Genomic DNA, 24,825 nt, shown 5'->3' on the forward strand with positions numbered 1-24,825 from the left:
GAAGAAAGGATACAACCCTGATGCACTCCCTTCTTGATTTTAAACCATGTAGTGTCCCCTTGTTATGTTTGAACAGCAGCCTCCTGGTCAAGGTACAGATTCCTCATGAGTACAATCAAGTGCTTGGGAATTCCCATTCTTCTCAATGTTATCGATAATTTGTCATGATCCACACAATCGAATGCCTTTGCATAGTCAATAAAACACAAGTAAACATCTTTTGGCATTAATTGTAGAACCAAGCAATATAAAGTCTTTGACAATTTCAATCATTTCTCCATCTATCGTGATGCTGCTTATTGATCCAGTTATGAGGATTTTTGTTTTCTTTATATTGAGGTGTAATCCATACTGCAGACTGAAGTCTTTAATTTTCTTCATTAAGTGCTCCAGGTCATCATTACTTTCAGCAAACAAAGTTGTGTTGTCTGCGTATCTCAGGTTGTTAATGAGCCATCCCCCAATCCTGATGTCATGTTCTTCTTCATATAGTCCAGCTTCTTGGATTATTTGCTTAGCATACAGAATGAGTAAGTATGGTGAAAGGATACAACCCTGACACACTCCCTTCCTGATTATAAACCATGCCGTATCCCCTTGTTCTGTTCGAATGACAGCCTCTTGGTCTATGTTCAGGTACCTCATGAGTACAATTAAGTGCTCTGGAATTCCCATTCTTCTCAACGTTACCCACAATTTGTTATGATCCACACAACTGAATGCCTTTGCATAGTCAATTAAACACAAGTAAACATCTTTCTGGTATTCTTTGCTTTGACCTTTAGGGCTCTTAAGTGTACCATTCCTTTAGAGATTCTCCATCTCCTGGCTTGATGAAGCCTGCAGGACCATTCATACAAGGAAATTTCCTGGATATTGGTCTCTCTTCCTAGATTAAATAATTCCACAGACCAGTAACAAATAGTGTTTTCCTGTGTGTTATTCTCACAAGTACTCCTCACTTGGAGTTTGTTCACAGATGTCTTGGAAAACTATCCTTTTGCTTGTTCTCTTTTTATTCCCAGAAGCAACCAGCACAATTCTGTGCTGAACTTCCCAGGCATAAAATTTGGCCTATTTTCCTATTCTATGACTGGCATAAGGGAACAAGTGAATCAACTGGAATTATGTAAGTTTTATTTATAAAGAAGCAAAAATCTCAAGAGCTGTGTGAGCTTTACTAGAGACTGCCCTTTCAGGAAAAAAATGCTCATTTCCAAGGGATTGTTTCTTCTTTAATTTTCTTTTCTAAGCAATATTATTTTCTAAATCTTCCTCTAGACATAATATTTCTCATTCTTATTTTTCAGATATAATGCTCCATTTAAAAAGAATATCCAGAACTGGGTGTTCAAATTGTCTACTTCCTCAGATATAATTGAAGAATGGCTGGTAGTACAGAATCTTTGGGTTTATCTTGAAGCTGTTTTTGTTGGTGGAGATATTGCCAAACAACTGCCTCAGGTAAATATGGCTTTTATAACTACTGATAGAATAATTTGGTTTGTGCTCCCCGTATATTTCTGTAAAAAGCTTCACAAAGACAGATGGTCACATCTTGATTATTTACACCAGGACTTGGTGAGCTATGGCTTCAATCAAACTTTGTGCCTGTTTTTGTAAAGTTTTATTGAAAAAGAGACATGCCCATTTATGTGTGTCGAGCTCTGGTGGTGTAGTGCCTAAGGTACTTTACAGCTAGCCAGAAGTTTGGCGGTTCAAACCCACCACCCACTCCTTTGAAGGATGGTTGGGCAATCTACTTCCGTAGAGGTACTGCCTCAGAAACCCAAGGAGGGGTCACTGTGAGTCAGAGATGACTTGATGGCACATAACAGTAAGACTGGATTGCCATGAGAATCCACGCAGCAGCAACAAAACAACAGGCTGCTTTTGCACTATAACTTCAGAGCTGAATAGGAGTGACATACCATATGGCCGCAAAACCTAAAATATTTATTATCTGACCCTTTACAGAGAAAATTTTAAAAAAGCAAAAATAAAAGTGTTAATCTCCAATTTACACTAGCAGAAAGAAGAAACACATTTTCAAAGTGAATCCTCTTAAGATTGTTTGAGGATATGAGGTACATTAAAATATAAAAACAAACCTCACTACCGTCAAGTCAGATGTGACTCATAGCAACCCCTCCTTGGGTTTCCGAGGCAGTATCACTACAGAAGTAGATTGCCCAGTCTTCCTTCCGTGGAGTGGCTGGTGGGTTTGAACTGCCAGCCTTCTGGTTAGCAGTCAGATGCCTTAGGCACTATGCCACTAGAGCTCCTACATTAAAATATGGTACTATTAAATTACATTAGTTCATCACTTCCGTGAGTTAATATTGCATTAAATCTCTGAGAGTATTATTAAAATTAATTTGGAACCTGCAAACACAAATTACTTTTTAATAAATTTGATAATAGCAGATTAGAAACATACTGTGAGACAAGAAAACTTAGCCTTAGAAGCCTTTAACAAAACTTTTACACAACTCTATTGGGGCCTGGATGGTAAGGATTGGCATGAATCCAGTCCTCAAAATGCAGAGATCATATAGTCCTCACATTCCTGCTTCTCTATCCCTATTGCCAGCTGTGCCTGTGGCACTCTTGTCTTTTTGAGCCTAGCTACCTGGAGCTAGGTCAGAGCTCACAAGTTAAAAAGACACCATCCTTCAGACTGCCAAATAGGCAGATGCCAGTACAAGTTTGGAGATTCCACAAGACACCTCAGTCTTCTGACCTCTAGCCACAAGTTCAGGGCTATTTTCCCACTACTCCTCCAGGATACCAGCCACATCCTGAAGTCCACATGACACCCTTACTTTCTGACCTACTGGCTCCTGCTGCCCCTTTGGGTTCTATAATCCCCTGCAACGACTCACAGAATGCATGGAGAGTGTTACCAGATTTAGGACTACAGATTTATTATAGCCAGAAAAGGATATAAACAAAGAGATGCAAAGGGTGAGGTCTGGGAGGGTTCCCAACACAAAGTTGTGATATCTGAGGGATACTCTGCCTTCTTAAGAACAGATGTTCTTATCAACCAGGAACCTCACTGAGCCTTAGTGTTTAAGGCTTTTATTGGCTAGTCCTACATGATAGCCTAAATCATTCCTCTTGAGTCTAGTTAATAGCAGCCTCCCAAGTGAGTCTTTTGTGATCTGGCCAGCCCCCACTCCCAGTACAAATTCTCATGTAGCCTGGAAATCCCAGACCAAGGCAACCCCAGTTATTCCAAAGATTATTTCTCTGAAGTCAAGGACAAAGGCCACCTTACTTAGGGTAAAACTGGGTCATTTACCCCACAGGGTCTTTTAAATAAATGCCAATAACTAATAGTTTTATACAGTGAAGGTATCTTTCTTCCTATAAAGTTAAGCCTGCTCTTACTGAGTTTCCATACTAAAAACAAGGCCTCTATAGATAAAAATCAAGGATAAAAGTGGTTTTGAAAATGGCTGATTTCCCTTTGTACACCTTTTAAAAACATAAAACTAAAAAATTTGTTTTTTAATCAGAAAGTTGAATTTTTTTAAGAGGCCAGATTATGCCAATTTGTAGAGGCATTTTTGTAATTGAATGAAAAGCTTATCGTCCACTATAAATAGAAACTTCATTTACAAAATGCAAACAGAGCTTTTGTTTGAGATTTTTACTGTTTTCCTCCCCCAGCCCACCCTGGGGTCCTGTTCAAGGGAGAAAGAAGTGGAAATCAGCGTCTGCAGAGATTTGTAGACTTGGAATCCCTATGAGGCAGTTTACTCTGTCCTGTAGGGTTGCTGGGAGTCAGAATCTACAGCAATGGGTTTGATTTGGGGGATACGATTGAGCTGTAATTATTTCAAGGATCCCGAAATCAAATTATTTTCGTGCATCTTCAGTTTGCTCATCAAATCAAAACACCTGGATGTTGATAGACTAGATTTGTACTTCAAGTAGGTAACTCTGCATATTAATCATGTGGCACTTTGAAAAAGGTGTTACATGTAAGGAAACAAATGATAAACCCCACTATGATAAAGCAATATTACAATAAGCAGTTTTGTGACTTTGGGTCTTTGTTGTTCAAAATTAATTTGGATGTAAAAAAATTGCCTTCTCAAATTATGTAGTCTGTTTACCACTGCTGACTGCTCTGAAAAGGCTTATGATAGAAGGTCCTGAATAGAGTGGGAGAAAAATGTGGAACAAAATTATAAACAAAACAAAACAAAACAAAACAAAAACCAGTCTTACTGGTCTGATGAAGACTGGTAGAACCCCTGAGACTATGCCCCTTAGATACCCTTCAAGCCAGGAACTGAACTTAACCCCACTAGCTCAACTTCCAGCTTCGGTAGCATAGTGCCTAAGGCACTTGACTGCTAACCAGAAGGCTGGCTATTGAAACCCACCAGCCACTCCTCAGAAGGAAGATGGGGCAATCTACTTCCATAGTGATACTGCCTCAGAAACCCAAGGTCGCTATGAGTTGGGTCCAACTCAACGGCACATAACAACAACAACATAAAGTGAACAATAATACTAGGAAGATATACACTCAGAACAATCAACCAACCATATAGATTAAAAGGGCAGCTTTTGCCTAGGGAGAAAGCTAAGAAGGCAGGAAGGGGTAGGACACAAGGAGAAGGGAAATGGTAAACATACGGAGGAAGTGTGAAGAGTGCTGTTACACTGTGGGGATTGCAGTAAATGTCACAAAACAAATGTGTATGAATTGTTGAATGGAAAACCAATTTTCTCTGTAAACTTTCACCCAAATCACAATAAAAAAAAATATGTAGTTCGAGACTAATAGAAGGTGATTCGAAGAACTGTTAGAAAATTCCAAAATGAAGACTTTGCTTTAGCTTATTATCCAAATGCTAATCTTTAGTGGCTATGGATTTGCTTTTAGGAAGCAAAACGTTTTCAGAATATTGACAAATCATGGATAAAAATAATGCAGCGAGCTCATGAGAATCCCAATGTGATTAGTTGCTGTGTTGGAGATGAAACCATGGGGCAACTGTTACCTCATTTACATGAACAGTTGGAAGTATGTCAGAAGTCACTTACAGGGTAAGAGTTTAATTTTAAAATTACTTATTATTTTATATATGATGGTGTTTTATCCCAAACAAGTTACTACTATTGGCTGCATTTTGAGTTTGATTGTGATGGTGGAGGTGGGGATAGGAATTTAAAATTTCATATACAGTTAATTTTTCTGGGGAAAAAAAAAAGCCACCTTTGATTTGGAGGTTGGTGGGTGAAGGCATTGCATTCATTTCCTAGGGCTGCTGTAGTAAATAACCACAACCTGGGTGGCTTAATAAAATAGAAATTTATTCTCTGATTGCTCAGGAGGCCAGAAATCGGAAATCAAGGTGTTAGCAGGGCCATGCTCCCTCAGCAGTCTCAGGGAGGAATGTGTACCATGCCTTTCCTCTTACCTTCTGGTGGCTTCAGGCATTCCTTGGCTTGTGCCTGCATAACTCCAATCTTTGTCTCCATCTTTACATCGCCAGTCCTCCTCTCCCTGTGTGTCTCTTGTCATTGTATTTAGGGCCCATCTGGACAATCCAGGATGATCTCTCTATCTCAAGATCCTTAACTTACTTACATCATTTAAAAATTCCTTTTCCAAAAAAGATCACATCTGTAGGTTCTGAGGAATAGGGTGTGGACATATCTTTTGGGAGCTACCATTCACCACTGTAAGGTATACGTGCACCAAGAGAACCCTTACAGACAAATCATGGATGATTTTCTTAAAAGGCAGTTCATTCTCAATTTCTATTTGAAATAGGGTGACAGTATATCCTGGGTTGCCCAGTTCAGTTCAAGCTTTCCTTCTATACTGACTTAATGGTCATTTGGCCTCTTTTTACTCTCAAAATGTTCCAGTTTGGAGATGTGTTCATTTTAAGGGCTTAAGCCATGAGATTCACAATATTCTCAGAAGGGTCATAAGTGGCCTCTTGTTGAGAAAAAAGAAGATAATAGATGATGGAGCAACCAGGCTTTGAATCTCTTCCTGTTTTTTTTACTTATCTTCCCAAATGCCATCTGTGATGAAGCATGGACTCTGGTTCTAACCAAACATTCCAGAGGCAAAAGGGAAATGAATTAGTGTTTCACTATCATCATTTTTTAAAAAATGTTTATTTTTTTCAAAATGCATTTTATTGAAATATAATTTATGTACAGTGAAATACACAAAACTAAAGTGACATGGGTCAATGCATTTTTTTTTTTTTTAGTTTTCCCTCCCCTCCCCTCCCACCCCTGGTAACCAACAAAGAAAATTCCCTTCTATATATAAACTTTTCTTTGACTTTTTACAATAATGAACTAATACTATATTTGTCCATCTGTGATTGACTTCTTTCACTCAGCATAATGTCCTCCAAGTTCATCCACATTATGCGGTGTTTTGCAGCTTCTACATTATTCTTTAGGATTGCATAGTATTCCATTGTGCATATATACCACAGTTTGGTTATCCATTCTTCTGTTGATGGGCACCTAGGTTGTTTCCATCTTTTGGCTATTGTAAATAGTGCTGTGATGAACATGTTGTTGTTGTTATTATGTGCCGTCGAGTTGGACCCAACTCATAGCGACTCCTCCTTGGGTTTCTGAGGCAGTATCACTACGGAAATAGATTGTCCCATCTTCCTTCCGAGGAGCGGCTGGTGGGTTTGAACTGCAAGCCTTCTGGTTAGCAGTCAAGTGCCTTAGGCACTGTGCTACCAGAGCTCCTAACATGGGTATGCATATATCTGTTCTTGTCCTGGCTCTCACTTCTTCCGGACATATACCTAGTAATGGGATTGCTGGTTCAAATGGTATTTCTAATTCCAACTTTTTAAGGAATTGCCATACTATTTTCCACAGTGGTTGTATCATTTGACAGTCCCACCAACAGTGTATGAGAGATAAAATGTAAGAGATTGGGATCTCTTCACATCCTTGCCAGCATCTGCCATTTTCTGTCTTGTTGAACTTTGTCACTAGTGCTGGGGTGAGATGGTATCTCATTGTTGCTTTGATTTGTATCTCTCTGATGGCTAATGATGGTGAGCATTTCTTCATGTATTAGCTGGCTGCCTGAATATCTTCTTTGGTGAAGTGTTCATTCATGTCTTCTATCCATTTTTAAATTGGATTCTTAATTTGTTTGTTGTTGAGGTGTTGGAGTTTTCTATAAATTTTAGGGAAAAGTCCCTTCTTAGATATGTAATTATCAACAAGTATGGATTTGTTGCTGTCATTTTGTTATATGCTTTTTCATGGTATTGATTTCTTTGTTCCATATAATTTTCTGTGCTGAGCTCATTTTGTTTATTGTGTTATCACTTCCTTCATTGCTATTGTTTTACTATTTGCTAAATATTTGTGCTGGTCCTCTTTTTTATTTTGATGTGAAAGTTTATCATTTTTCTTTGAGGTTACCTTGTGATTTATAATTTCTTCCCAAGTTTAGAATAGTCCATTCTATCTTGTAGTTCTTTTGACTTCCCTACCATTTAGAAGTTCTGTAACCACACAGTTTTTCCCTCTTTTTAGTTTGTAGTTGTCTTCATTTGTAAATTGATGTCTCTGGTTCCCTGTTTACAATCTTGTAGGCTTATTTACTATGGATACTTTTATAATTGGGTTGATTTCTGAGTTATGTCATCATGTGTGTTAATGGTCAGTTGTTGTTTACTGTTGTTGGTTCTTTGTCCAAAGGACTCCCTTTAGCATTTTTTGTAAGGTTGGTCTGGTTTTAACAAATTCCCTTAATTTCTGCTTTTCTGGAAGTCTTAATTTCACCATCATATTGAGGGACAATTTTGCTGGGTACGTAATTCTTGGTGGGAAATTTTTCTCTTTCAGGGTTTTATATATATCATCCCATTGTCTTCTCGCCTGCATGGTTTCTGCTGAAAAATCTGAGCTTATTCTTATTGGTTTGCCCCTTGTAGGTAACTTCTTATTTTTCCTGTGCTGCTTTTAGGATTCTTTCTTTGTCTTTGGTTTTGGTGAGTTTGGTGATGATATGTCTTGGTGATTTTCTTTTGGGTTCTATCCTGTTTGGGGTTTGTTGGATTTCTTGAATAGATATATTCTTATCTTTCATTGTACCAGCAAAATTCTCTTCCAACAAATTTCCGACAATTTTTTCTGTGGTTTTATTAGTCTCTTTCTGTTCTAGAATTCTGATTACACATAGGTTATTCCTTTTGATGGTATCCCACATGAACCTTAGGCTCTCTTTGTTTTGTTTTGATCTTTTTTCTGATTAGGAAAAGGTATACACTCACTTTCCAAAGAAGTATTGAGGTATTTGCTTTCAATCTCACTAATTCTGTCTTCCATTGATTCAATTCTACTCCTTGGCCTGTTCAATGAGTTATCTGTTTCTGAAACTTTAGTATTAATCTTCTGGATTTCTGCCTATAGATTTTGTATAACTTCTAATTTTTCATTTATTTTGTCATTTTATTCTTGTATTGTCTTTTAAAATTGTTCTAGGATTTTGTCTGTGTTTTCCTCAGTTTTGTCAGTGTTTTCTTCATTTTTTTCAGTGTTTTCCTTGATCTGTCTCTCAATCCATTGAAGGTACCTAAATATAATTCTTTTGAATTCCTTATCAGGGAGTTCCAATGCTGCATCTTCCTCAGGGATGTGTTTTGGGTCTGTATCCTGGTCCCTTGTTTCTCCTGATTTATCTTGCTTCTTTGTGTGGACTGTGATACTCTGTTGTCTCTGAGACATTGTGACTTTTTTGTGTTTATATTTAATTGGTGATTGTATGTTGGAGTGACTTGCCCACGATTTTCATTTTCTTTGTATGTTATCTACGTAAGCAGGGTACTATGGTGTGCTCCTCTATTTGCTAGTTGGAAGCATTTATATACTCACCACATGTCTCTTTTCCCATTATCTGCCTCCCATATGACCCTGCTGTCCTTGGCAAATGGAGCCTATTCTTAGGTCCCTGGAATCCAAATGAGAATGCTATCACTTTAAAGTCCAAAATGGCTGCTGCTTGTAAACATTCAAAATGGCTGTGCACTCAGTCACTTTACATATCCAAAATGGCTGCTGTGTGTAAACAATCAAAATGGTTGTGCCCTTTGGACAACTGAAAGTTCACCACTCAGGTTGTCTCCCTCATTGTTGTTTCCTTTCCTAATCAAAGGCCACCAGTGCAGTCATCCTTGCAGCCCTTGGTGACCAGGGTTGATCTTTAGGTCAGTTCTCAGGTCCCAGTACCACTTGGAAATATTCAGGCTGTTGGTCCTGTCAGAGTAGCTGACACCACTGTTCCAACCAATCTGTACTCACTGTTTTCATTCAGGTTTTTCCACTAGTTGATGCCTCATCCACTTCTGTATAGTTCCTTTCAAAGCTTAGGCTCCAGGATTATCTTCTGTATCTCTGTCAATTAGTTTCTCTTTTATTTGTTGAAGAGGGGCTGTGGTGCTTATCTGCCTATTCCACCATCTTACCAGAAGTCTTCATTTCACTATTATGTTATTGAAGATGTTAGTAATTGTGACTTGGCTAAATATATAAAAAAATAAAGAACTCAGAAGAAAAATCACTTGTTCATGTGTTGTTGACTTTATTTTAAGGTATTTGGAAAAGAAGCGATTACTGTTTCCAAGATTTTTCTTTGTGTCTGATCCAGTTCTCCTGGAAATTCTTGGGCAAGCCAGTGATTCCCACACCATACAGGTATACTCTAAGTATCTATGTCCTAAATACTTTTTTTTTTCCAACTAGCATATGTAATCAATAGTAAAAATGCAGTTAACATTAAAAGTGTAGAAAGGAGAGTATTAAAAATTATGTCAAAACCAAAAATATCCCCTGAAGTCATCTTAAAACCAAGGAGTTGTTTAGCCTAGCTAGTAAAGAATTTCTGCCTTGAACAGGATGCTCTTTTAAGGTCTATCTATATGAGATCAAATTGACAACAGCAGCTTAGAAGATTTGATAGGAAACTTGGGTAGTGAGTTTCTTTTAATAGGGAAGGAATAACACAGAAAAAGAGGGTGAGAATGGTTGCACAACTCAAATAATGTAATTAGTGTCACTGAACTCTACATGTAGAAACTCTTGGATTGGTGTTAGGTTTTGCTGTGTATATTCTCAACAACAACAATAAACTAAAGTGTTTTAAAAATATCATGTTGACTATAAAATGTCTGTTTCCTGTGTACTTGGAGCCTACCTACTTGAGGGAATTCAGTTTGGTGAGCTGGAGTCAGTGGTCATGCCATTCACTAGCTAGATGACCTTAGGCAAGCTTCTCAATTTCCCTGTACCTCAGTTTCCTCATCTGTACCATTGGGATATTAATGACCCCCTCTTCATATGATTTTCATGAGGATTTCCTGAGATAATTCATATAAAATGCAAAATGCAAAGCAAAGTTTTTGGTACACATAGTATGTGTTTATTAAATGTAATTCAATATTATGGATATTATGGTTGTTATGTGCCGTCGAGTTGGACCAGACTCATAGTGACCCCTCTTTGGGTTTCCGAGGCAGTATCACTATGGAAGTAGATTGCCCAACCTTCCTTCCAAGGAGTGGCTGGTGGGTTTGAATTGCCAGCCTTCTGGTTAGCACTCAAGTGCCTTAGGCACTACGCTACCAGAGAGAGTTCCTATGAATATTATTAGTCTAAATATTTTTAGATTAAATAGGCTAAGTAGTTCTCTGGTTTGGATTTGTCCTTTATTCCCTCAGAATACTTCTCAAGTCATTTTTAGCCATTTCTAATATTTCCAGGAGAAAGAAGAGAAACTGACTGTAGGAACTGGGCATGGAAAGCAGTAAAATACCCATCCCGGGGCTGTTTCTGGTTTGGAAATCTAGGAAGTGGCTAATGTCATCTTACTTCTTGGTTTCCAGGGAGTTATAGGGATGAGAAAAGATGCGAGGGAAGTAAGAGCCATGAAAGGTGGAGATCAAGCCAAGAAAGAAGATCTGGGAGGGAAGGGGGTAGGAGTACGTATGGTTCAGTTTCCATGTAGAAAAGCACCCAAACCAAACCTATTGCCATTGAGTTGATTCCAACTCAGAGTGACCCTATAGGACAGAGTACAACTGTCCCATAGGGTTTCCCAGGCTGGAATCTTTATGGAAGCAGATCACCAGTCTTTTCTTCTACTGAGCCACGGGCAGGTTTGAACCCCATGGTTAAGAGGAGGCACTTCAGGACGTGGAGAAAACATTCTTCAGGGCTGGATTTTAAAGAGGGGCCTCCGAGTTGGTGAAGGGACAAAGTAGAGTCTGTGTTATGATTTTTTTCTTGATCCAATGAAGCATATTACTAATCGTTTATCAAGATAAAAGAAAAAAAAAAAATGAGGCTTGGTTGGGCATTCCTACTTCCGTAGTGATACTGCCTCGGAAACCCAAGGAGGGGTTGCTATGAGTCGGGGCTGACTCGATGGCAAATAACAACAACAACAACAACAACAAAGGTATCTCAGCACCTTTTGTGTTTAGTCTCCTGTATGATGCTTTTGTTCTGTCTTGTGCTTCTTATAGCCACATCTCCCTGCAGTATCTGACAACATAAATGAGGTAACATTTCATGCAAAAGACTACGATCGTATCATGGCTGTCATATCAAGAGAAGGAGAAAAAATTGTGGTAACTAACTTGGTTGAAATTTTGATATTAAAATTTTTTAAAAAAATTTAGGTTGAGAAAGCAGTTCCCTCACCAAAAAAGTGTGTGTGCATGGGGGGGGGGTTAGTTTGAGGGGAAAGGGTGCGACTTGGGTTCTAGTTCTGTAGCTTTGGCTTTGTTTCACAAACTAGCTTGGATAAACCATTTAACTTCTCTGAGACTCATTTTATTGTCTATAAAATGAAAGTTTTAGACTAGATAATCTTCATAATTCCTTCCAGCTGAACTATTATATAATTTTAACCTATGTTTTAAAAATTTTGTATAAAATGTGAAACTATTTGCTTTGCATTGAAGTACTATGACTTATCGTGTTGAATGTGTGATAGCTGTAAAAATATCAAATTCTAATTATTTTGCCATACGTTTGTAATGTATTGTTTTTAGTTGGATAATCCTGTAATGGCGAAAGGTCCCGTGGAGATTTGGCTTCTGGAATTGTTAAAAATGCAGATGTCATCATTACATAATATCATTAGATCTGCATTCTATCAAATCAGTGATACGGGATTTCAGCTCTTACCCTTCCTAAATCACTTTCCAGCACAGGTGAGATACACAATTTTTCAATAAGCATAAAAAGAAATGGAAAAAAAGACGACAGATGCTTAGGAGGCATTAGGCCTGATGATGTGGAATCTATTGTAGCTGTGGATTAGTTGGAGTAGCCTATCCAGCCTCATTTAAACTCAAGTCCCAGACACCTGTGGGTCCTCACCATGCTACACCAACCACCCCTTCCCCCAGAAGACGAGGGGAAACATTCACTGCAACTGCTTTCCCTTGCCGCTCTTACAAATCCTGAATCACTATACACACAGAAGAGACAGCCGAAATGATATCAAATTACTTGTTCAAACTATGCAAGTCAACCTTTATTGGAAATGTTTTAATATTTTGAGTTTTTGTATTGTATAATATCCTTGACAAACTTTATTTTCATTTTCTTTATTTAGCATTATTTACCTGTGATAAAGCTTTATTCAATGCTCTACTTGATAAGTTGAGAGAATAGCTCTTTAAGTCAACATGTTTTTTCTTTCTCAAGGAAGGTTGACCTTGTGTAAGCTGAAGGAGAGGCTCCATCTAGTTTAGACTGAGGAGGTAACATTAACTGATTTGAGAGCATCAAGTTTAGATCAGAGGAGAAGTTCAACAGAATATAATAAGAAAATTAACTAACTTTCAGGATTTTCTTTAGTTAATATGTGTATATCTTCAGTCTTCTGCCAAAGTGGGATTCTTTTTTGGTTCAAATGGTTCTCAGTCTGTTGCTTGGCCCCCAAAAGGACAGCTGTTTCAGGAAGGAGGTAAAGGTGAGGCATGTTCTGAGTACTTTTATTACCTTTCCTGGAGCAGAAATTGTAGGACTAAGGTGACATCAACTCACAATTTATTTGCACCTTCCTCAGGATACCTACCGATGAGCTTCTCTCCCTTTCCCTTTCTGTCTTTTTCTTACTCTCTTGTAGACAAATTGGGTGGGACGCAGCTATAGATATTACAGAGAGTGAGCAATCAAGAAAGGGTAGGCAGCATATCATTTTTAGGAGATACAAAGAGACCTTTGGAAAATCCAGCTCAAGAAAAATACATAGAAGTTTAGAGTCTGTTAATTCCATTTGTTTTCCTTGAGAAAGGAAAAAAAAAAAAAAATACATGGAGAGATCTCTGGTTTCTACATAAAATTTTCCAAAGCATCTTCCATAACAAACTTATAGTTAAATAAAGAGTAGGCATTATTTTAATTATTATTTTTTTAAAAAATCAACATTGAAATAATTAAATATTAATGGTTAGAAGTTTAAATGTTTTTTCTCCCTTGCAGATAGAGAAATGTAGGTTTCCTTTTTAGTTTTAAATTAATAAAACTTGGTTTGCCTCTTTGTGGATAAGTGGCCACCACATATTCTTGAAGATGGACTTTAAATATTTGGCAAATTTATTTGTTGTTTGGATTTGTAGGTTGGGCTTCTGGGAATTCAGATGTTGTGGACCCATGACTCAGAAGAGGCTTTAAATAATGCAAAAGATGACAGGAAAATCATGCAAGTGACCAATCAGAAATTTTTGGATATTCTGAACACTCTCATCAGTCAAACAACACATGATCTATCCAAGTTTGATAGAGTGAAATTTGAAACGCTAATTACCATCCATGTGCATCAGAGGGATATTTTTGATGACTTGGTAAAGTATCTTTATTCTTAATTTTAAAGTAATGTAGTATTCTAATCATTTACTACTATTAATATTGTCTTACAAGAAAGCCTGGTGGCCTAATGACTGTTAGTGCTGAGCTGCTAACCAAAAGGTTGGTGGTTCAAACCTACTAGCTGCTTCATGGAAGAAACATGGCAGTCTGCTTCTGTAAAGATTACTGCTCTGCCCTATAGGGTTGCTATTAGTCAGAAATAACAGCAATAGGTTTTAATATTGTCCTACTTTTCATCTGCTTGGTCCTTTTTCACAATTGTCTCCACCTATACTATGTCTAGAGTGCCTGGGTGGTACAAATGGTTAAACACCAGACTACTAACCAAAAGTTTGGCAGTTCAAACCTACCCAGAGGCACCTTGGAAGTAAGGTCTGGTAATCTGCTTCTGAAGGTCACAGCCTTAAAAACCCTATGGAGCAGTTCTACTCTGCACACATGGGGTTGCCATCAGTCAGAATTGACTCATAGCAACTAACAACAACAATAAACCATGTCTACAAATAACTATATTTGATAGTTTGAACAAGCATATATATATATTCATCTGGAACCAATTGATATGGTGTGAACCAACTAATTGTTCCATCAACCCAAATAACCAGGTAATATAATTTAGGTGAGATTGGTCATGAATTATGATGAGCTGATTGGGAAGGAAGAAGTCCAGACTAAGTAGAATCAAGCTTGAGAGCACCAACATGCCTGTTTGTCTAATTTCTAGTATCCAATAGGGGCAACATGAGCATGATTTGGGCAAAGTTCTGTAAAGGTGAGGGACAAAGGGGGTGGTGGTGTTTGAATTTCCTTTGGCAGTAGGACTCTAACTAATGGTCTTGAGGAAGACCATGTTTTCCTAAAGCAGTTCTCTGTTGTAAGGTGAGAGACCTAGGTGGCTTTGATATACCGCCATTTAACTACCATTGCTTTATTTTTCTGTATATGATACATACGGCAGCCTGGTATTGAGTAAGAACTCAACAAATATTAGCTATTCTCCTCCTCCCTTTCCTCCTTCTCGTTTTCCTCCTTACTATCTGTTAAAGAGGTCTGTTATGGATTAAATGTGCCCCCCAAAAATATGTGTTATAAATCCTAACCTCTGTATCTGTGGTTATAATCTCATTTGGGAATGAGTTATCTTCGTTATGTCAATGAGGCAGCATTAGTATAGGGTATGTCTTGAGTCAATCTCTTTTGAGATATAAAAAGATTACATGTACACTATGAAGCAGAGATGGGGTGTGTTAGACTGGGTTCACTAGAGAAACAAAACCAGTAAAGCTTATATATATATGTATATATAGAGAAATTTACCTTAGGAAAATGGCTCGCACACTTATAGAAGCTGGCAAGTCCAAAGTTCCTGGATCAAACATCAAGCTGGAAGCTTTTCCACGTCAAGCTGGAGGCTTTTCCCAACTCTTGCAACCACAGGGGCTGTGGAGTTCAAGGCTGGCAGGCAGTACACCGGCTGTTGACTCCAACGAATGACAAATCCAAGATCTCCAGGCCGAATACTGGACTGTTCACTCACGGACAGTTGTAGGCAGCACAACAGAATCCTGATCCACAGAAGAATGTCTCTCTTCCCAGGCTGTCCTTGAATATACTGGATCCCATCATGGGAATAATCACATCACAACAGCTTAAACTACACAGAATTGTGGTCCAGCCAAGTTGACACACAGCTCCAACTATCACATGGGGTAAGGTAGATGCCAAGAAACAAGACATATAAAGATCTCCAAAAAAACAGGAAGGGGAAGCTGAGAAGACAAGGACCTTCCTCAAGAGCCTGCAGAGAAAGAAAGCCTTACCCTAGAGCTGGACTCCTGAATTTGGACTTCTAGTCTCCTAAACTGTGAGAAAATAAATCTTTGTTAAAACCACCTACTTATGGTATATCTGTTATAGCAGCACTAGATAACTAAGACAAGGTCCCTGGGTGGTGCATATGTTGTAAGGCTGGGTTGCCAATGCCAAGAGGAACTAGGCCAGAGAAACAGAAAAGGAGAATTTACTTGCAAAAGGGCTGACTCTCTGCATTAGAGAGACCAGCAGCAATTGTCTCAGTTAGGGTCCTTTTTATCCTTCTTTCTTAATTCCTCATTTTTTTGTCTCAGGCTTTAAGATGTCATAGGGTTTAGTCAGCCACGTCCTGTTATCAGCCCATTCCATCCTTTCGGTCAGCTTGTTCTATGAGATAACTTTTTACAAGAGTCAGACAGTAGTCATTCACTATTTTCAGGAGTTTGATAGTCTGGAATTTTGTTTTTTTAGATTTTCTTTGTAACATTCTATTTTGGCTGAGAGTAAATTATTGTGAGTTTTGATTTTATTAACTCTTCATGTGCTTTACACTCAACTACTAACCTAATTTATGTGGTGGTTTGAACCCACCCAGTGAGACTGCAGAAGAAAGGACTGGCAATCTGCTTCTGTAAAGATTACAGCCCCGCCCCCCCCCCAAAAAAAACCCTATGGAGAAGTTCTACTATGTAACACATGGGATCACATGAGTCAGAATCAACTCGACAGCAATGGGCTTGGTTTTGGTTTGATCATCTGTTAAAAGTAGCTAGCTGACTGGATCTCCATGGTTATGGAGCCTGTATTAGAAAGCAGAATCCTTGGGGCTGGACTATGTTACTTGAAAGTAGCTCTTTTAAGGTGATGAGTACAAACTACTTTAAGGAAAGCCAGAATTCCAAACTGGAGGGTGAGGCAAGGCTGTAAACATTGAAACAAATAACAACAGCAATGTCTGTAAGTAGTAAAGCAAGGAATATGGAGACTTGGTTAGATGGAGGTCTAAACATTTTGAAGTTGCCAGAAGCCCGTTTTTAAGTAGTGTCAGCTGAATGACCTGGAAGTGGACCTTCTGGGTTTAAGAGCAGTGAAGGGGACCAGTGGCTAATTTCCAATGGTTATTCCCTTTGTGAGTGGGGCAGGACTGTGGTTTCTCCGACTTTGTCAATGCAAAGTCATGAAGCACTCCAGAACGTGGTTGTGATGGGATGTATTTCCTAAAAGTACTTACCTAGTTTCTAGCTCTTCTGATGGACCAGGTACTCACTATATCTTGCATCTATGGTACAAGAGCCCAGAAACTCTTTCCCAGCAGGCATATACTGATGACCAGGCAGGTTGGGCACCTTGGCCACAGTGTTGGGCAGGAAGACCGTGTGCATATATGATTGTGTGTCTCCTTGTTTAACTTCCTGTTGCCTTGAGGGTAATGATAAAACCCCTTCCCTTGGCCCTCTGAAGCCTCAGCTCTCACTCTTCTCTAGAGCCCTGAATGCCTCAGCACCACTGGACTTCTTTTAGTTTCTTGAACATACCAACCACTCTTCTGTGCCTTCCTCCCTCCCATACCTCATCACCCCTATTTTTTCGCTTCCCTGATGAATTCCTGCTATTTTTCCAGGTTTTAGTTTAGATGGCTTTTTCTCTGAATACCTGTCTTAGTCTGAGTTCTCTAGAGGAGCAAAACCAGTGAAATGTATATATACATGTATATATGTATATAAATATATAAATATTTGTATATATAAACATACAGAGAGATTTAGTTCAAGGAAATGGCCTGCACAGTTGTGAGGAAATGGCTCATGCAATTGTGAGAGCTGACAAATCCCAAATCTGTGGTTCAGGTAGGAGGCAAAAGATTTCTGCTGGCTCATAGGATTGCAGGGGCCGATGAGTCCAACATCTGTAGGTCAGGTGGTAAGCCTGAGACTTCTGCAGGCTTATGTCCCAAGAACCAGAGGTCAGGTGGCCAGAAGAACCTTGAAGTGTGTAGGGTTGAGAGAGAGGGAAAGGCAGGAGGAGGAGGAAGCAGGGAGGGAGAGTGAGGGAGAGAGGGCTTTGCAGAACATCCATTTATATACTAGAGGCAGACCATACCCCAAGGGAAATTCCCTTTCAACTGATTGGCTAATCACATCAGATCAGCATAAAGGAAGCGTATTACATTAAACAATGAAACCTGTGAGACTGCCTTGTTTTTCTGGTTCTTGCAAGTTTTCCATCTTTGACAGAGTGCAGTCTTACCAATTTTCTGTCACTCCCAGTGGAGGATATTTGAGTTTTTCTTCTCTGACGGGTTTCTACCATACACAGGTTCTGGCTTTCACAGGACTTTACTGATTACATTATGGAAGGGCACCCAGTCCAGTGCCAAACCACAGAGAATCATAGCCTAGCCAAGTTAACACATAACATTAACCATCAAGTACCCCTCTCAAACCCCCCAAAATAGGTTAGTTCTGCTACATATTTCCACGAACTCTGAACTTTTTTGGTAGTGCTTTTCCCCCACCATTGCAATTACTTATTTAACTGTTGTCTTTTGTGCATTTCTGTAAACTCTAGAAGGCAGGAACCATGCTTTTCTTGTTCACCCAGCACACTGTGAAGCACAAAGTGGGACTTAATAAAAGTTTGTTATTTTTTACATGAACAAAGATCATTCTTAGTAAATGAGTGAATAAAAACTACCTGTATGTTTATGTTTTAATGCTATTGCAGTTGAAGTATATGTAACTTTTTGTATTTTATATTTTTAAGGTAAAAATGCATATCAAATCAATCACTGATTTTGAATGGCTAAAACAGAGTAGATTTTATTTTAAGGAAGATTTGGATCAAACTGTGGTATCTATTACAAATGTTGATTTTGTTTACCAAAATGAATTTCTGGGATGCACTGATCGTCTTGTTATCACTCCATTAACAGATAGGTAAGAATGTAATTTTTGTTGTTTCATTTTGTAATTAATTAAGGTGTTTACAGCATTCTAAATTTGCATTAAAATATTAGCAAAAGAATATACTATCTCATCAAAGTCAGTCTAACAATGAAATAACTTGTTGTTGTTGTTGTTGTTATTTGCTGTCGAGTTGGCCCCGACTCACAGCCTTCTGGTTAGCAGTCAAGTGCCTTAGGCACTATGCTACCAGAGCTCCTAATGAAATAACTAGCTGTCATACGTATACATCAAAATTTTATGAAGTAGAAAAATATGTAAGAATGAGAGCAAACATGTATGTGACTCTGAATAATTAATAATGAATCTTAGTTTCCAAGTGGAACAATATCCATGGAACCATAAAGCAAGTCTTTAGAGTTGCAAAAAAGGAAGGAACTTTGGAGATCTAATTTAGTCTCCACTCCTTGGAAGGAAGGTTGGACAATCCACTTCTGTAGTGATACTGCCTTGGAAACCCAAGAAGGGGTCACTATGAGTCGGGGCTGACTCAATGGCACATAACAACGACAACAACAACAGAGGAGATCTGGTGGTGCTGTGCCTAAGACATTTGAAGACAGAAGGTTGGAAGTTCAAACCCACCAGCCACCCTGTGGAAGAAGATGGGACAATCTACTTCTGTAAAGATTTACTGCCTTGGAAACCCAATAGGGGTCACTATGAGTTGGAATTGACTCAATGACAGTGAGCTTGAGAGTTTTTCAAATGAGGATATAGATGCCCTAAAGTGAAGTTTTGTGGCCAAGTCTGACTAGCAAGTCAATGGAAGATCCTCCCACAGGTCTTCCCAGTATATCACACTGGGCAATAACTGGGCCTTTTTCATCTTCCTGTAACCCACAAGCTATAGGGTCACTATGAGTCAGAATTAGCTCCATGGTAGTGAGTTGGGTTTGGTTTGGTATATCCCATGACAGGAGTCCTTGAGTGGTTAAATGGTTAATGTGCTAGACTGCTACCAAAAGGTTGAAGGTTTGAGTCTACCCAGAGATGCCTCAGAAGAAAGGTGGTAATCTACTTCCAAAAAAGCAGCCGTTGAAAACTTTATGGAGCACAGTTCTGTTCTGACATTCAGGTTATCACTTTGAGTAGACTTGATGTCAACTGGTTAGTAGTTACATCCTACAGCACCCAGTTCAACACACTGTACATAGAAGATGCACAATAAATATTTCTAAAATTGGATTAATTTGTGTTGTAGAATGTTTAATCCTGCCATTACCTTCAATAGGGATGCCTTCAAGTAAAATTACGATGCATTCAAATGACATCTTTAGCTTCCTCTTTATTCATGCAGCCTCTCCCTTTAGATGTCTAGTGCCAATGCAGCATAAATTTGTCAATATGCTTTCTCTTCCAACAGTGTTTACACATTAAATTTCATGTCTCACTAAGTTTTACTAAGATCTTTACTAAATTTTACTTAGGTATGAACCAAATATAACAGAAGCTGAATCATGGATACGAGAAGATTCATTGTGTTATTTTCTACTTTTCTAAATAAGTGAAACATTTCATAGTAAAAAACTTATCTGCAATGAACTGCTCTCTGTGCATCTCCTCCCAATTCTGGATGCAGTGATATCATGTTGATAGCTTGCCCCTGGCCATAGTGGAAATATTTGTGGAAATTGGCAAGAGTACATATCAGTACTCCCTCCACCCTAAGAGCCAGTGATTAAACCAGGATGTCACTGTATATTTTGTTCTCTGATTTTGGACTTTATGCTGACCACAATGGGGAAGAAAGCCCAAGGATTGTAAATCAGGGTTGAGGAGTTTAGAAGTTTGCACCAAGTAATTTTTGGAATCACTGTATTACTTCTAATAAATATCAAGTATGAGTCAGAATTGATTAGATGGTGGTGGGTTTGGTTTTGGTTTTTACCTAGCTTTGTCTCTTTCATGTGGATTATGCAAATATGAAAATAAACAGGCCCATTCCTGTTATTCCTGGGCTTTTGCTTGTGCTTTACTCTGGTATGGATTATCCTGTATTAATAATACTTTATCGGATTGACATTTACAGATGTTATATCACTTTAGCACAGGCTTTGGGAATGAACATGGGTGGTGCCCCAGCAGGACCTGCAGGCACCGGCAAAACAGAAACCACAAAAGATATGGGAAGGTGTTTGGGAAAATATGTGGTTGTGTTCAACTGCTCAGACCAAATGGATTTCAGAGGCCTAGGGCGGATTTTTAAAGGCAAGTACAAAACGATGTTAAATTATTTTTGGTGAATTTTTTATTTTAATTTTTTTCATTTATGCCTTGTGGGGAGGGAATGAAACATGACTAGCCCTGCCCATTGTTCTGCCTGCCTGGGCAGTAGGAGTAACCCAGGCCCTACAGCAGCCATAGCTGCCAGACAACACCTGAAAGCCCATACCCAGAGCCTTGTCCTCTGCCTCACCTGCTTGTATCCTACCTGTGGTCCAGTGTTGCAAGAATATGGATTTGAGCTCTTTAAAACAATCAAAGGTAAATAATAAACAAAAAGAAAGCCATTTTCTCTTTTAAAACGAACAAACAAAACCTTATGGACCATGGGCCTATATGCAATCAGACATTACCCGAATGGACATTAAGCAACACATAGCTGTACTTTCATTCACATCTTCAACTACACTTCCATTTGTGTGTTCATTTCACCATTCTTGACTCAGCCAGCCCCCTAGCACTGAGTATTGGTTCCCTTGCTAGTCTTCTCCCTTCACAAATCCACTTGCACAATCAACCAGTGTCTAGCTATTCCTCCATCCACATCCTTGACTCACTCATCTCTCTCTTTTCCACACTGACTATACCCAACAGACACTGTGCTGAGAAACCTGGCCTCAAAACTCAGGTAGCAACTTAAGATCCTGGGAGGTACCGTGGACCACATCCCATCACTTCTACAACCAAGAACCCTAGGGGTTTTCTGCCTGTGGAAGGAACTGAGCAAGGGAGAGGGTAGAGAGGGTAGCCAGTTAAGAAGTCCACAGTCCTCCAAAAAAAGCCCATTAGAACGAGTCTCAAAACAACCGCCCAAACCATTTCCAGCCCCACTCATTTCTTTCTCTGGACAATGGTCCAGCTATCCTCCACTATATCTTCTTCCTTAATGGTTTGAGAGTCTGGGCCAGAGGGTTTAGCCTAGAGGCAGGCCCCATCTATAGCTGCCCCATCATTCACAGCTGTGACCTCCATCTCCTCTGTGCTGTCTGCATCATCCTCATCCTCATCTTCATCAGTTTCTATGGCTGTCATAAGTGCAGTAGCTGTGACCCTGTACTTTCTTTGGGTGATGTGAGAGGCCGTCTCCTTCAGAGCAGCACCATCACCCCTCTGGAAGTGGTGAAACATGGTCTGCAGCTGCTGGCTCACCTGGGGCAGACTCCCATCCTCCACAACTATATTAGACTCTTTGGTCATGAGCTCCCTGAGGAAGTCCTCCACCTCATCTAGCTCCAAGTCAGCACTGTGGATGAAGTACTCTTCCACCACCCCCTCCCTGCCCCCAGCCACTTGGCCTTCTCCTTGTTATGTATGCTCCAAAGCCATTCTCAACAATGATATGTAAGGCTGACCAGGCCTCCAGCGCCCCATGGACACCAGCTCCAAAGAGTGCTTGTGAATCTTCACTAGTGCCCACCATCACCCCCTTTGCTGAATTTATTTTTATTGCACTTCAACATTATTTTCTGATATAAATCCATAGTCAAAGTGTTTCAGATAGTCAACATTAGTATAGGCTGATCCATATGGTATAGCTGTCTTTCTAGGTCAAATACAGTTGAATATCATCAATTTTATATGTTTCAGTACTATTGCTGATGTTATATTCCATTCATTGGCTATGGACTGGATTATAAAACAGTTTATTGCCTGAAACAATAGAGGAGGAAATAAAATAAAGACAAAACTGATCACTCATGCAACTTCCCTTCCTACCTTAAGCCCACTGAAATGAAGGATTTTTAAAATATATTTTTATTATTTAGTTTTATTATTTAGTTTTTGAGACTGTATACAATAAAACACACACCAATTCAAGTTTCTACTCCTGCTGCTCAGGCAGGCAGAACAATGGGCAGAAACTACTACTATTTAGTGACATTGACTAAGTTCTTCAAATTGTGCCACTATTCTCACCCTCCTTTCCTGAGTTGTTCCTCCCTCGTTAATGTAAAGTCACTGCCCCCTAAGGTACAGTTAGATCACTTATAGATAGCTCTGAAATGCAGGATTTTTAAAAAACACAGACATAGAAATCAAGAAAGGGAGCCAAAAGTAGATGGGAAATTTTGAGAAAATCCTGAATAGAGAAAAAAGACCATAGAACATTCCATCCTAGAGCTCAGTCCTTGCTTGTCTTCTCTTTTCTATCTGCTCTCATTCTCTTGGTGATATCACACAGACCCAAGCTTTAAATATCATCTATGTGATGACTGCCAAATTTATATTTCTAGTTTGGACTTCTTGAAACTCCAAACATCTCCTGCTGACATCTCTACTTACATGTCTGTTCTTGTGTTTACTAGGTGCCATGAAGTAGGTTTTCAACTCATTGCCACCCAATGTGACAGAGTAGAACTGTACCATAGGTTTTCTAGGCTGTATTCATTACAGAGGAGCTCTGGTGGCTTAGTGCCTAAGGCATTTGACTGCTAACCAGAAGGCTGGGGGTTCAAACCCACCAGCAGCTCCTCGGAAGGAAGATGGGGCAATCTACTTCCGTAGTGATACTGCCTCAGAAACTCAAGGAGAGGTCACTATGAGTTGAATCCGACTTGACAGCAGTGTTTTTTGTTTGTTTGTTTGTTTGTTTTTTTAATTAATTACAGGAGCAGATCACCAGGTCTTTCTCCCATGGAGCTGTGAGGTGGGTTTGAATGGCCAACTTTCCAGTTAGCAGCTGAGCCATTAACCAATGTGCAACCTGGGCTTGTTCTTAAATATCTTTTGTTGTTGGAGTGTGTCCTCAAGTTGACTCTTACTCGTATACCAAAAAACAACAACGAAAAAGGGGAGCTCTGGTGGCATTGTGCCTAAGGCATTTGACTGCTAGCCAGAAGGCTGGCAGTTCAAACCCACTAGGTCTAAATTCTGTTGATCCAAAATCAAACTCCTGATCTCTCCTACTATATTCTCCATGTCTATTCTTTCCTCAGCCTTCCCCATCTTAGTAAAGGACCACTCATTCTTCCAAATGTTCAGACAAAAACCTTTGAATCATCCTCCTGCCTATCCCATTCCTTACGTCAAGTCACCAGAGACAAGCATTCATTCTGAAAACAGAAACTGGCTGAGGAAATACACACTTAAAAACCATTAGGCAGAAAAACCATTAGGCAGAGATAACACAGACTCATAAGATATTTGAAAAGTAGACAGGCACCCAATGCAGCAAAGAGACCTACTACCCACTAAATTAAATTAATAGAGAAAACAGAAGGGAATGTTAAAATAAATAAAATTAATAGTTATCGAGAGATTCAAGAATTTATTATAAACACCTATTTAACAACAACATAGCTGCTATGAAAAAATAATTGAAGTAAGTTGTTGGAAATTGAAAATGTAAATGAAAATAAACAAACCTTTTGAGTTGGAGTATCTAGCTAAGAGAATACATTGCAAAAAGACAAAAAGATGGAATTTGACCAAAAAATTTAGGAGTCATAGGGATAGATACATGAGTTTCAACATCTGAATAATGGAATTCCCAAAGGAGAGAAAGGACATATTGAAGGGAGAAATAATAAAAGGAAAGAGCATTTCACATAGCTAAATATAACAAAGGTTTTCATTCTTGGGGATGGGAGCAACATTCATGATATCCAGGTCTTGCTTTGTGCTAGGTTTTGTAAGAAATGCATAAAAACCCTTTTGCTTAATGTGAACTTAGTTAATAACAGTGTATGAACTTTGGTTCATCAGTTGTAATAAATGTACCATAGGAGTGCAAGATGCTAACAGGAGAAACAATGTGCAGGGTGGAGGGAGTCAATGGGATCCTTCTGTATTTTCTGCAGTTTTTCTATAAACCTAAAAACTGTGTGGAAAGATAGTCTGTTTTTTAAAAAGTGAAAAAAGAAAGGAAAAAAAAAAACCCACAAAACTTTTTGGCTATTCTCACTTAGCCTCC

General features: G+C 39.0%; 1 protein-coding gene and 1 pseudogene across 1 annotated transcript in view; one reads left to right on the forward strand and one right to left on the reverse strand.

Annotated features, from left to right (window-relative positions):
* The window catches only part of DNAH8 (dynein axonemal heavy chain 8), a 423,841-nt gene that overhangs the window by 166,354 nt on the left and 232,662 nt on the right, over positions 1-24,825 (forward strand). Inside the window, exons 36-43 of the mRNA XM_007939462.1 lie at positions 1,311-1,464; positions 4,907-5,070; positions 9,621-9,723; positions 11,553-11,657; positions 12,084-12,245; positions 13,662-13,886; positions 18,487-18,659; positions 20,719-20,897. Of these exons, the coding sequence (XP_007937653.1) occupies positions 1,311-1,464; positions 4,907-5,070; positions 9,621-9,723; positions 11,553-11,657; positions 12,084-12,245; positions 13,662-13,886; positions 18,487-18,659; positions 20,719-20,897 (1,265 nt within the window). The remainder of the gene's footprint in view (positions 1-1,310; positions 1,465-4,906; positions 5,071-9,620; positions 9,724-11,552; positions 11,658-12,083; positions 12,246-13,661; positions 13,887-18,486; positions 18,660-20,718; positions 20,898-24,825) is intronic.
* Positions 21,744-22,332, reverse strand: LOC103195780 (annotated as a pseudogene).

This window comes from Orycteropus afer, unplaced genomic scaffold, assembly GCF_000298275.1.
Source record: "Orycteropus afer afer isolate SDZICR_OR568_19922 unplaced genomic scaffold, OryAfe1.0 scaffold00059, whole genome shotgun sequence".
In the NCBI taxonomy this organism is placed as follows: Eukaryota; Metazoa; Chordata; class Mammalia; order Tubulidentata; family Orycteropodidae; genus Orycteropus; species Orycteropus afer.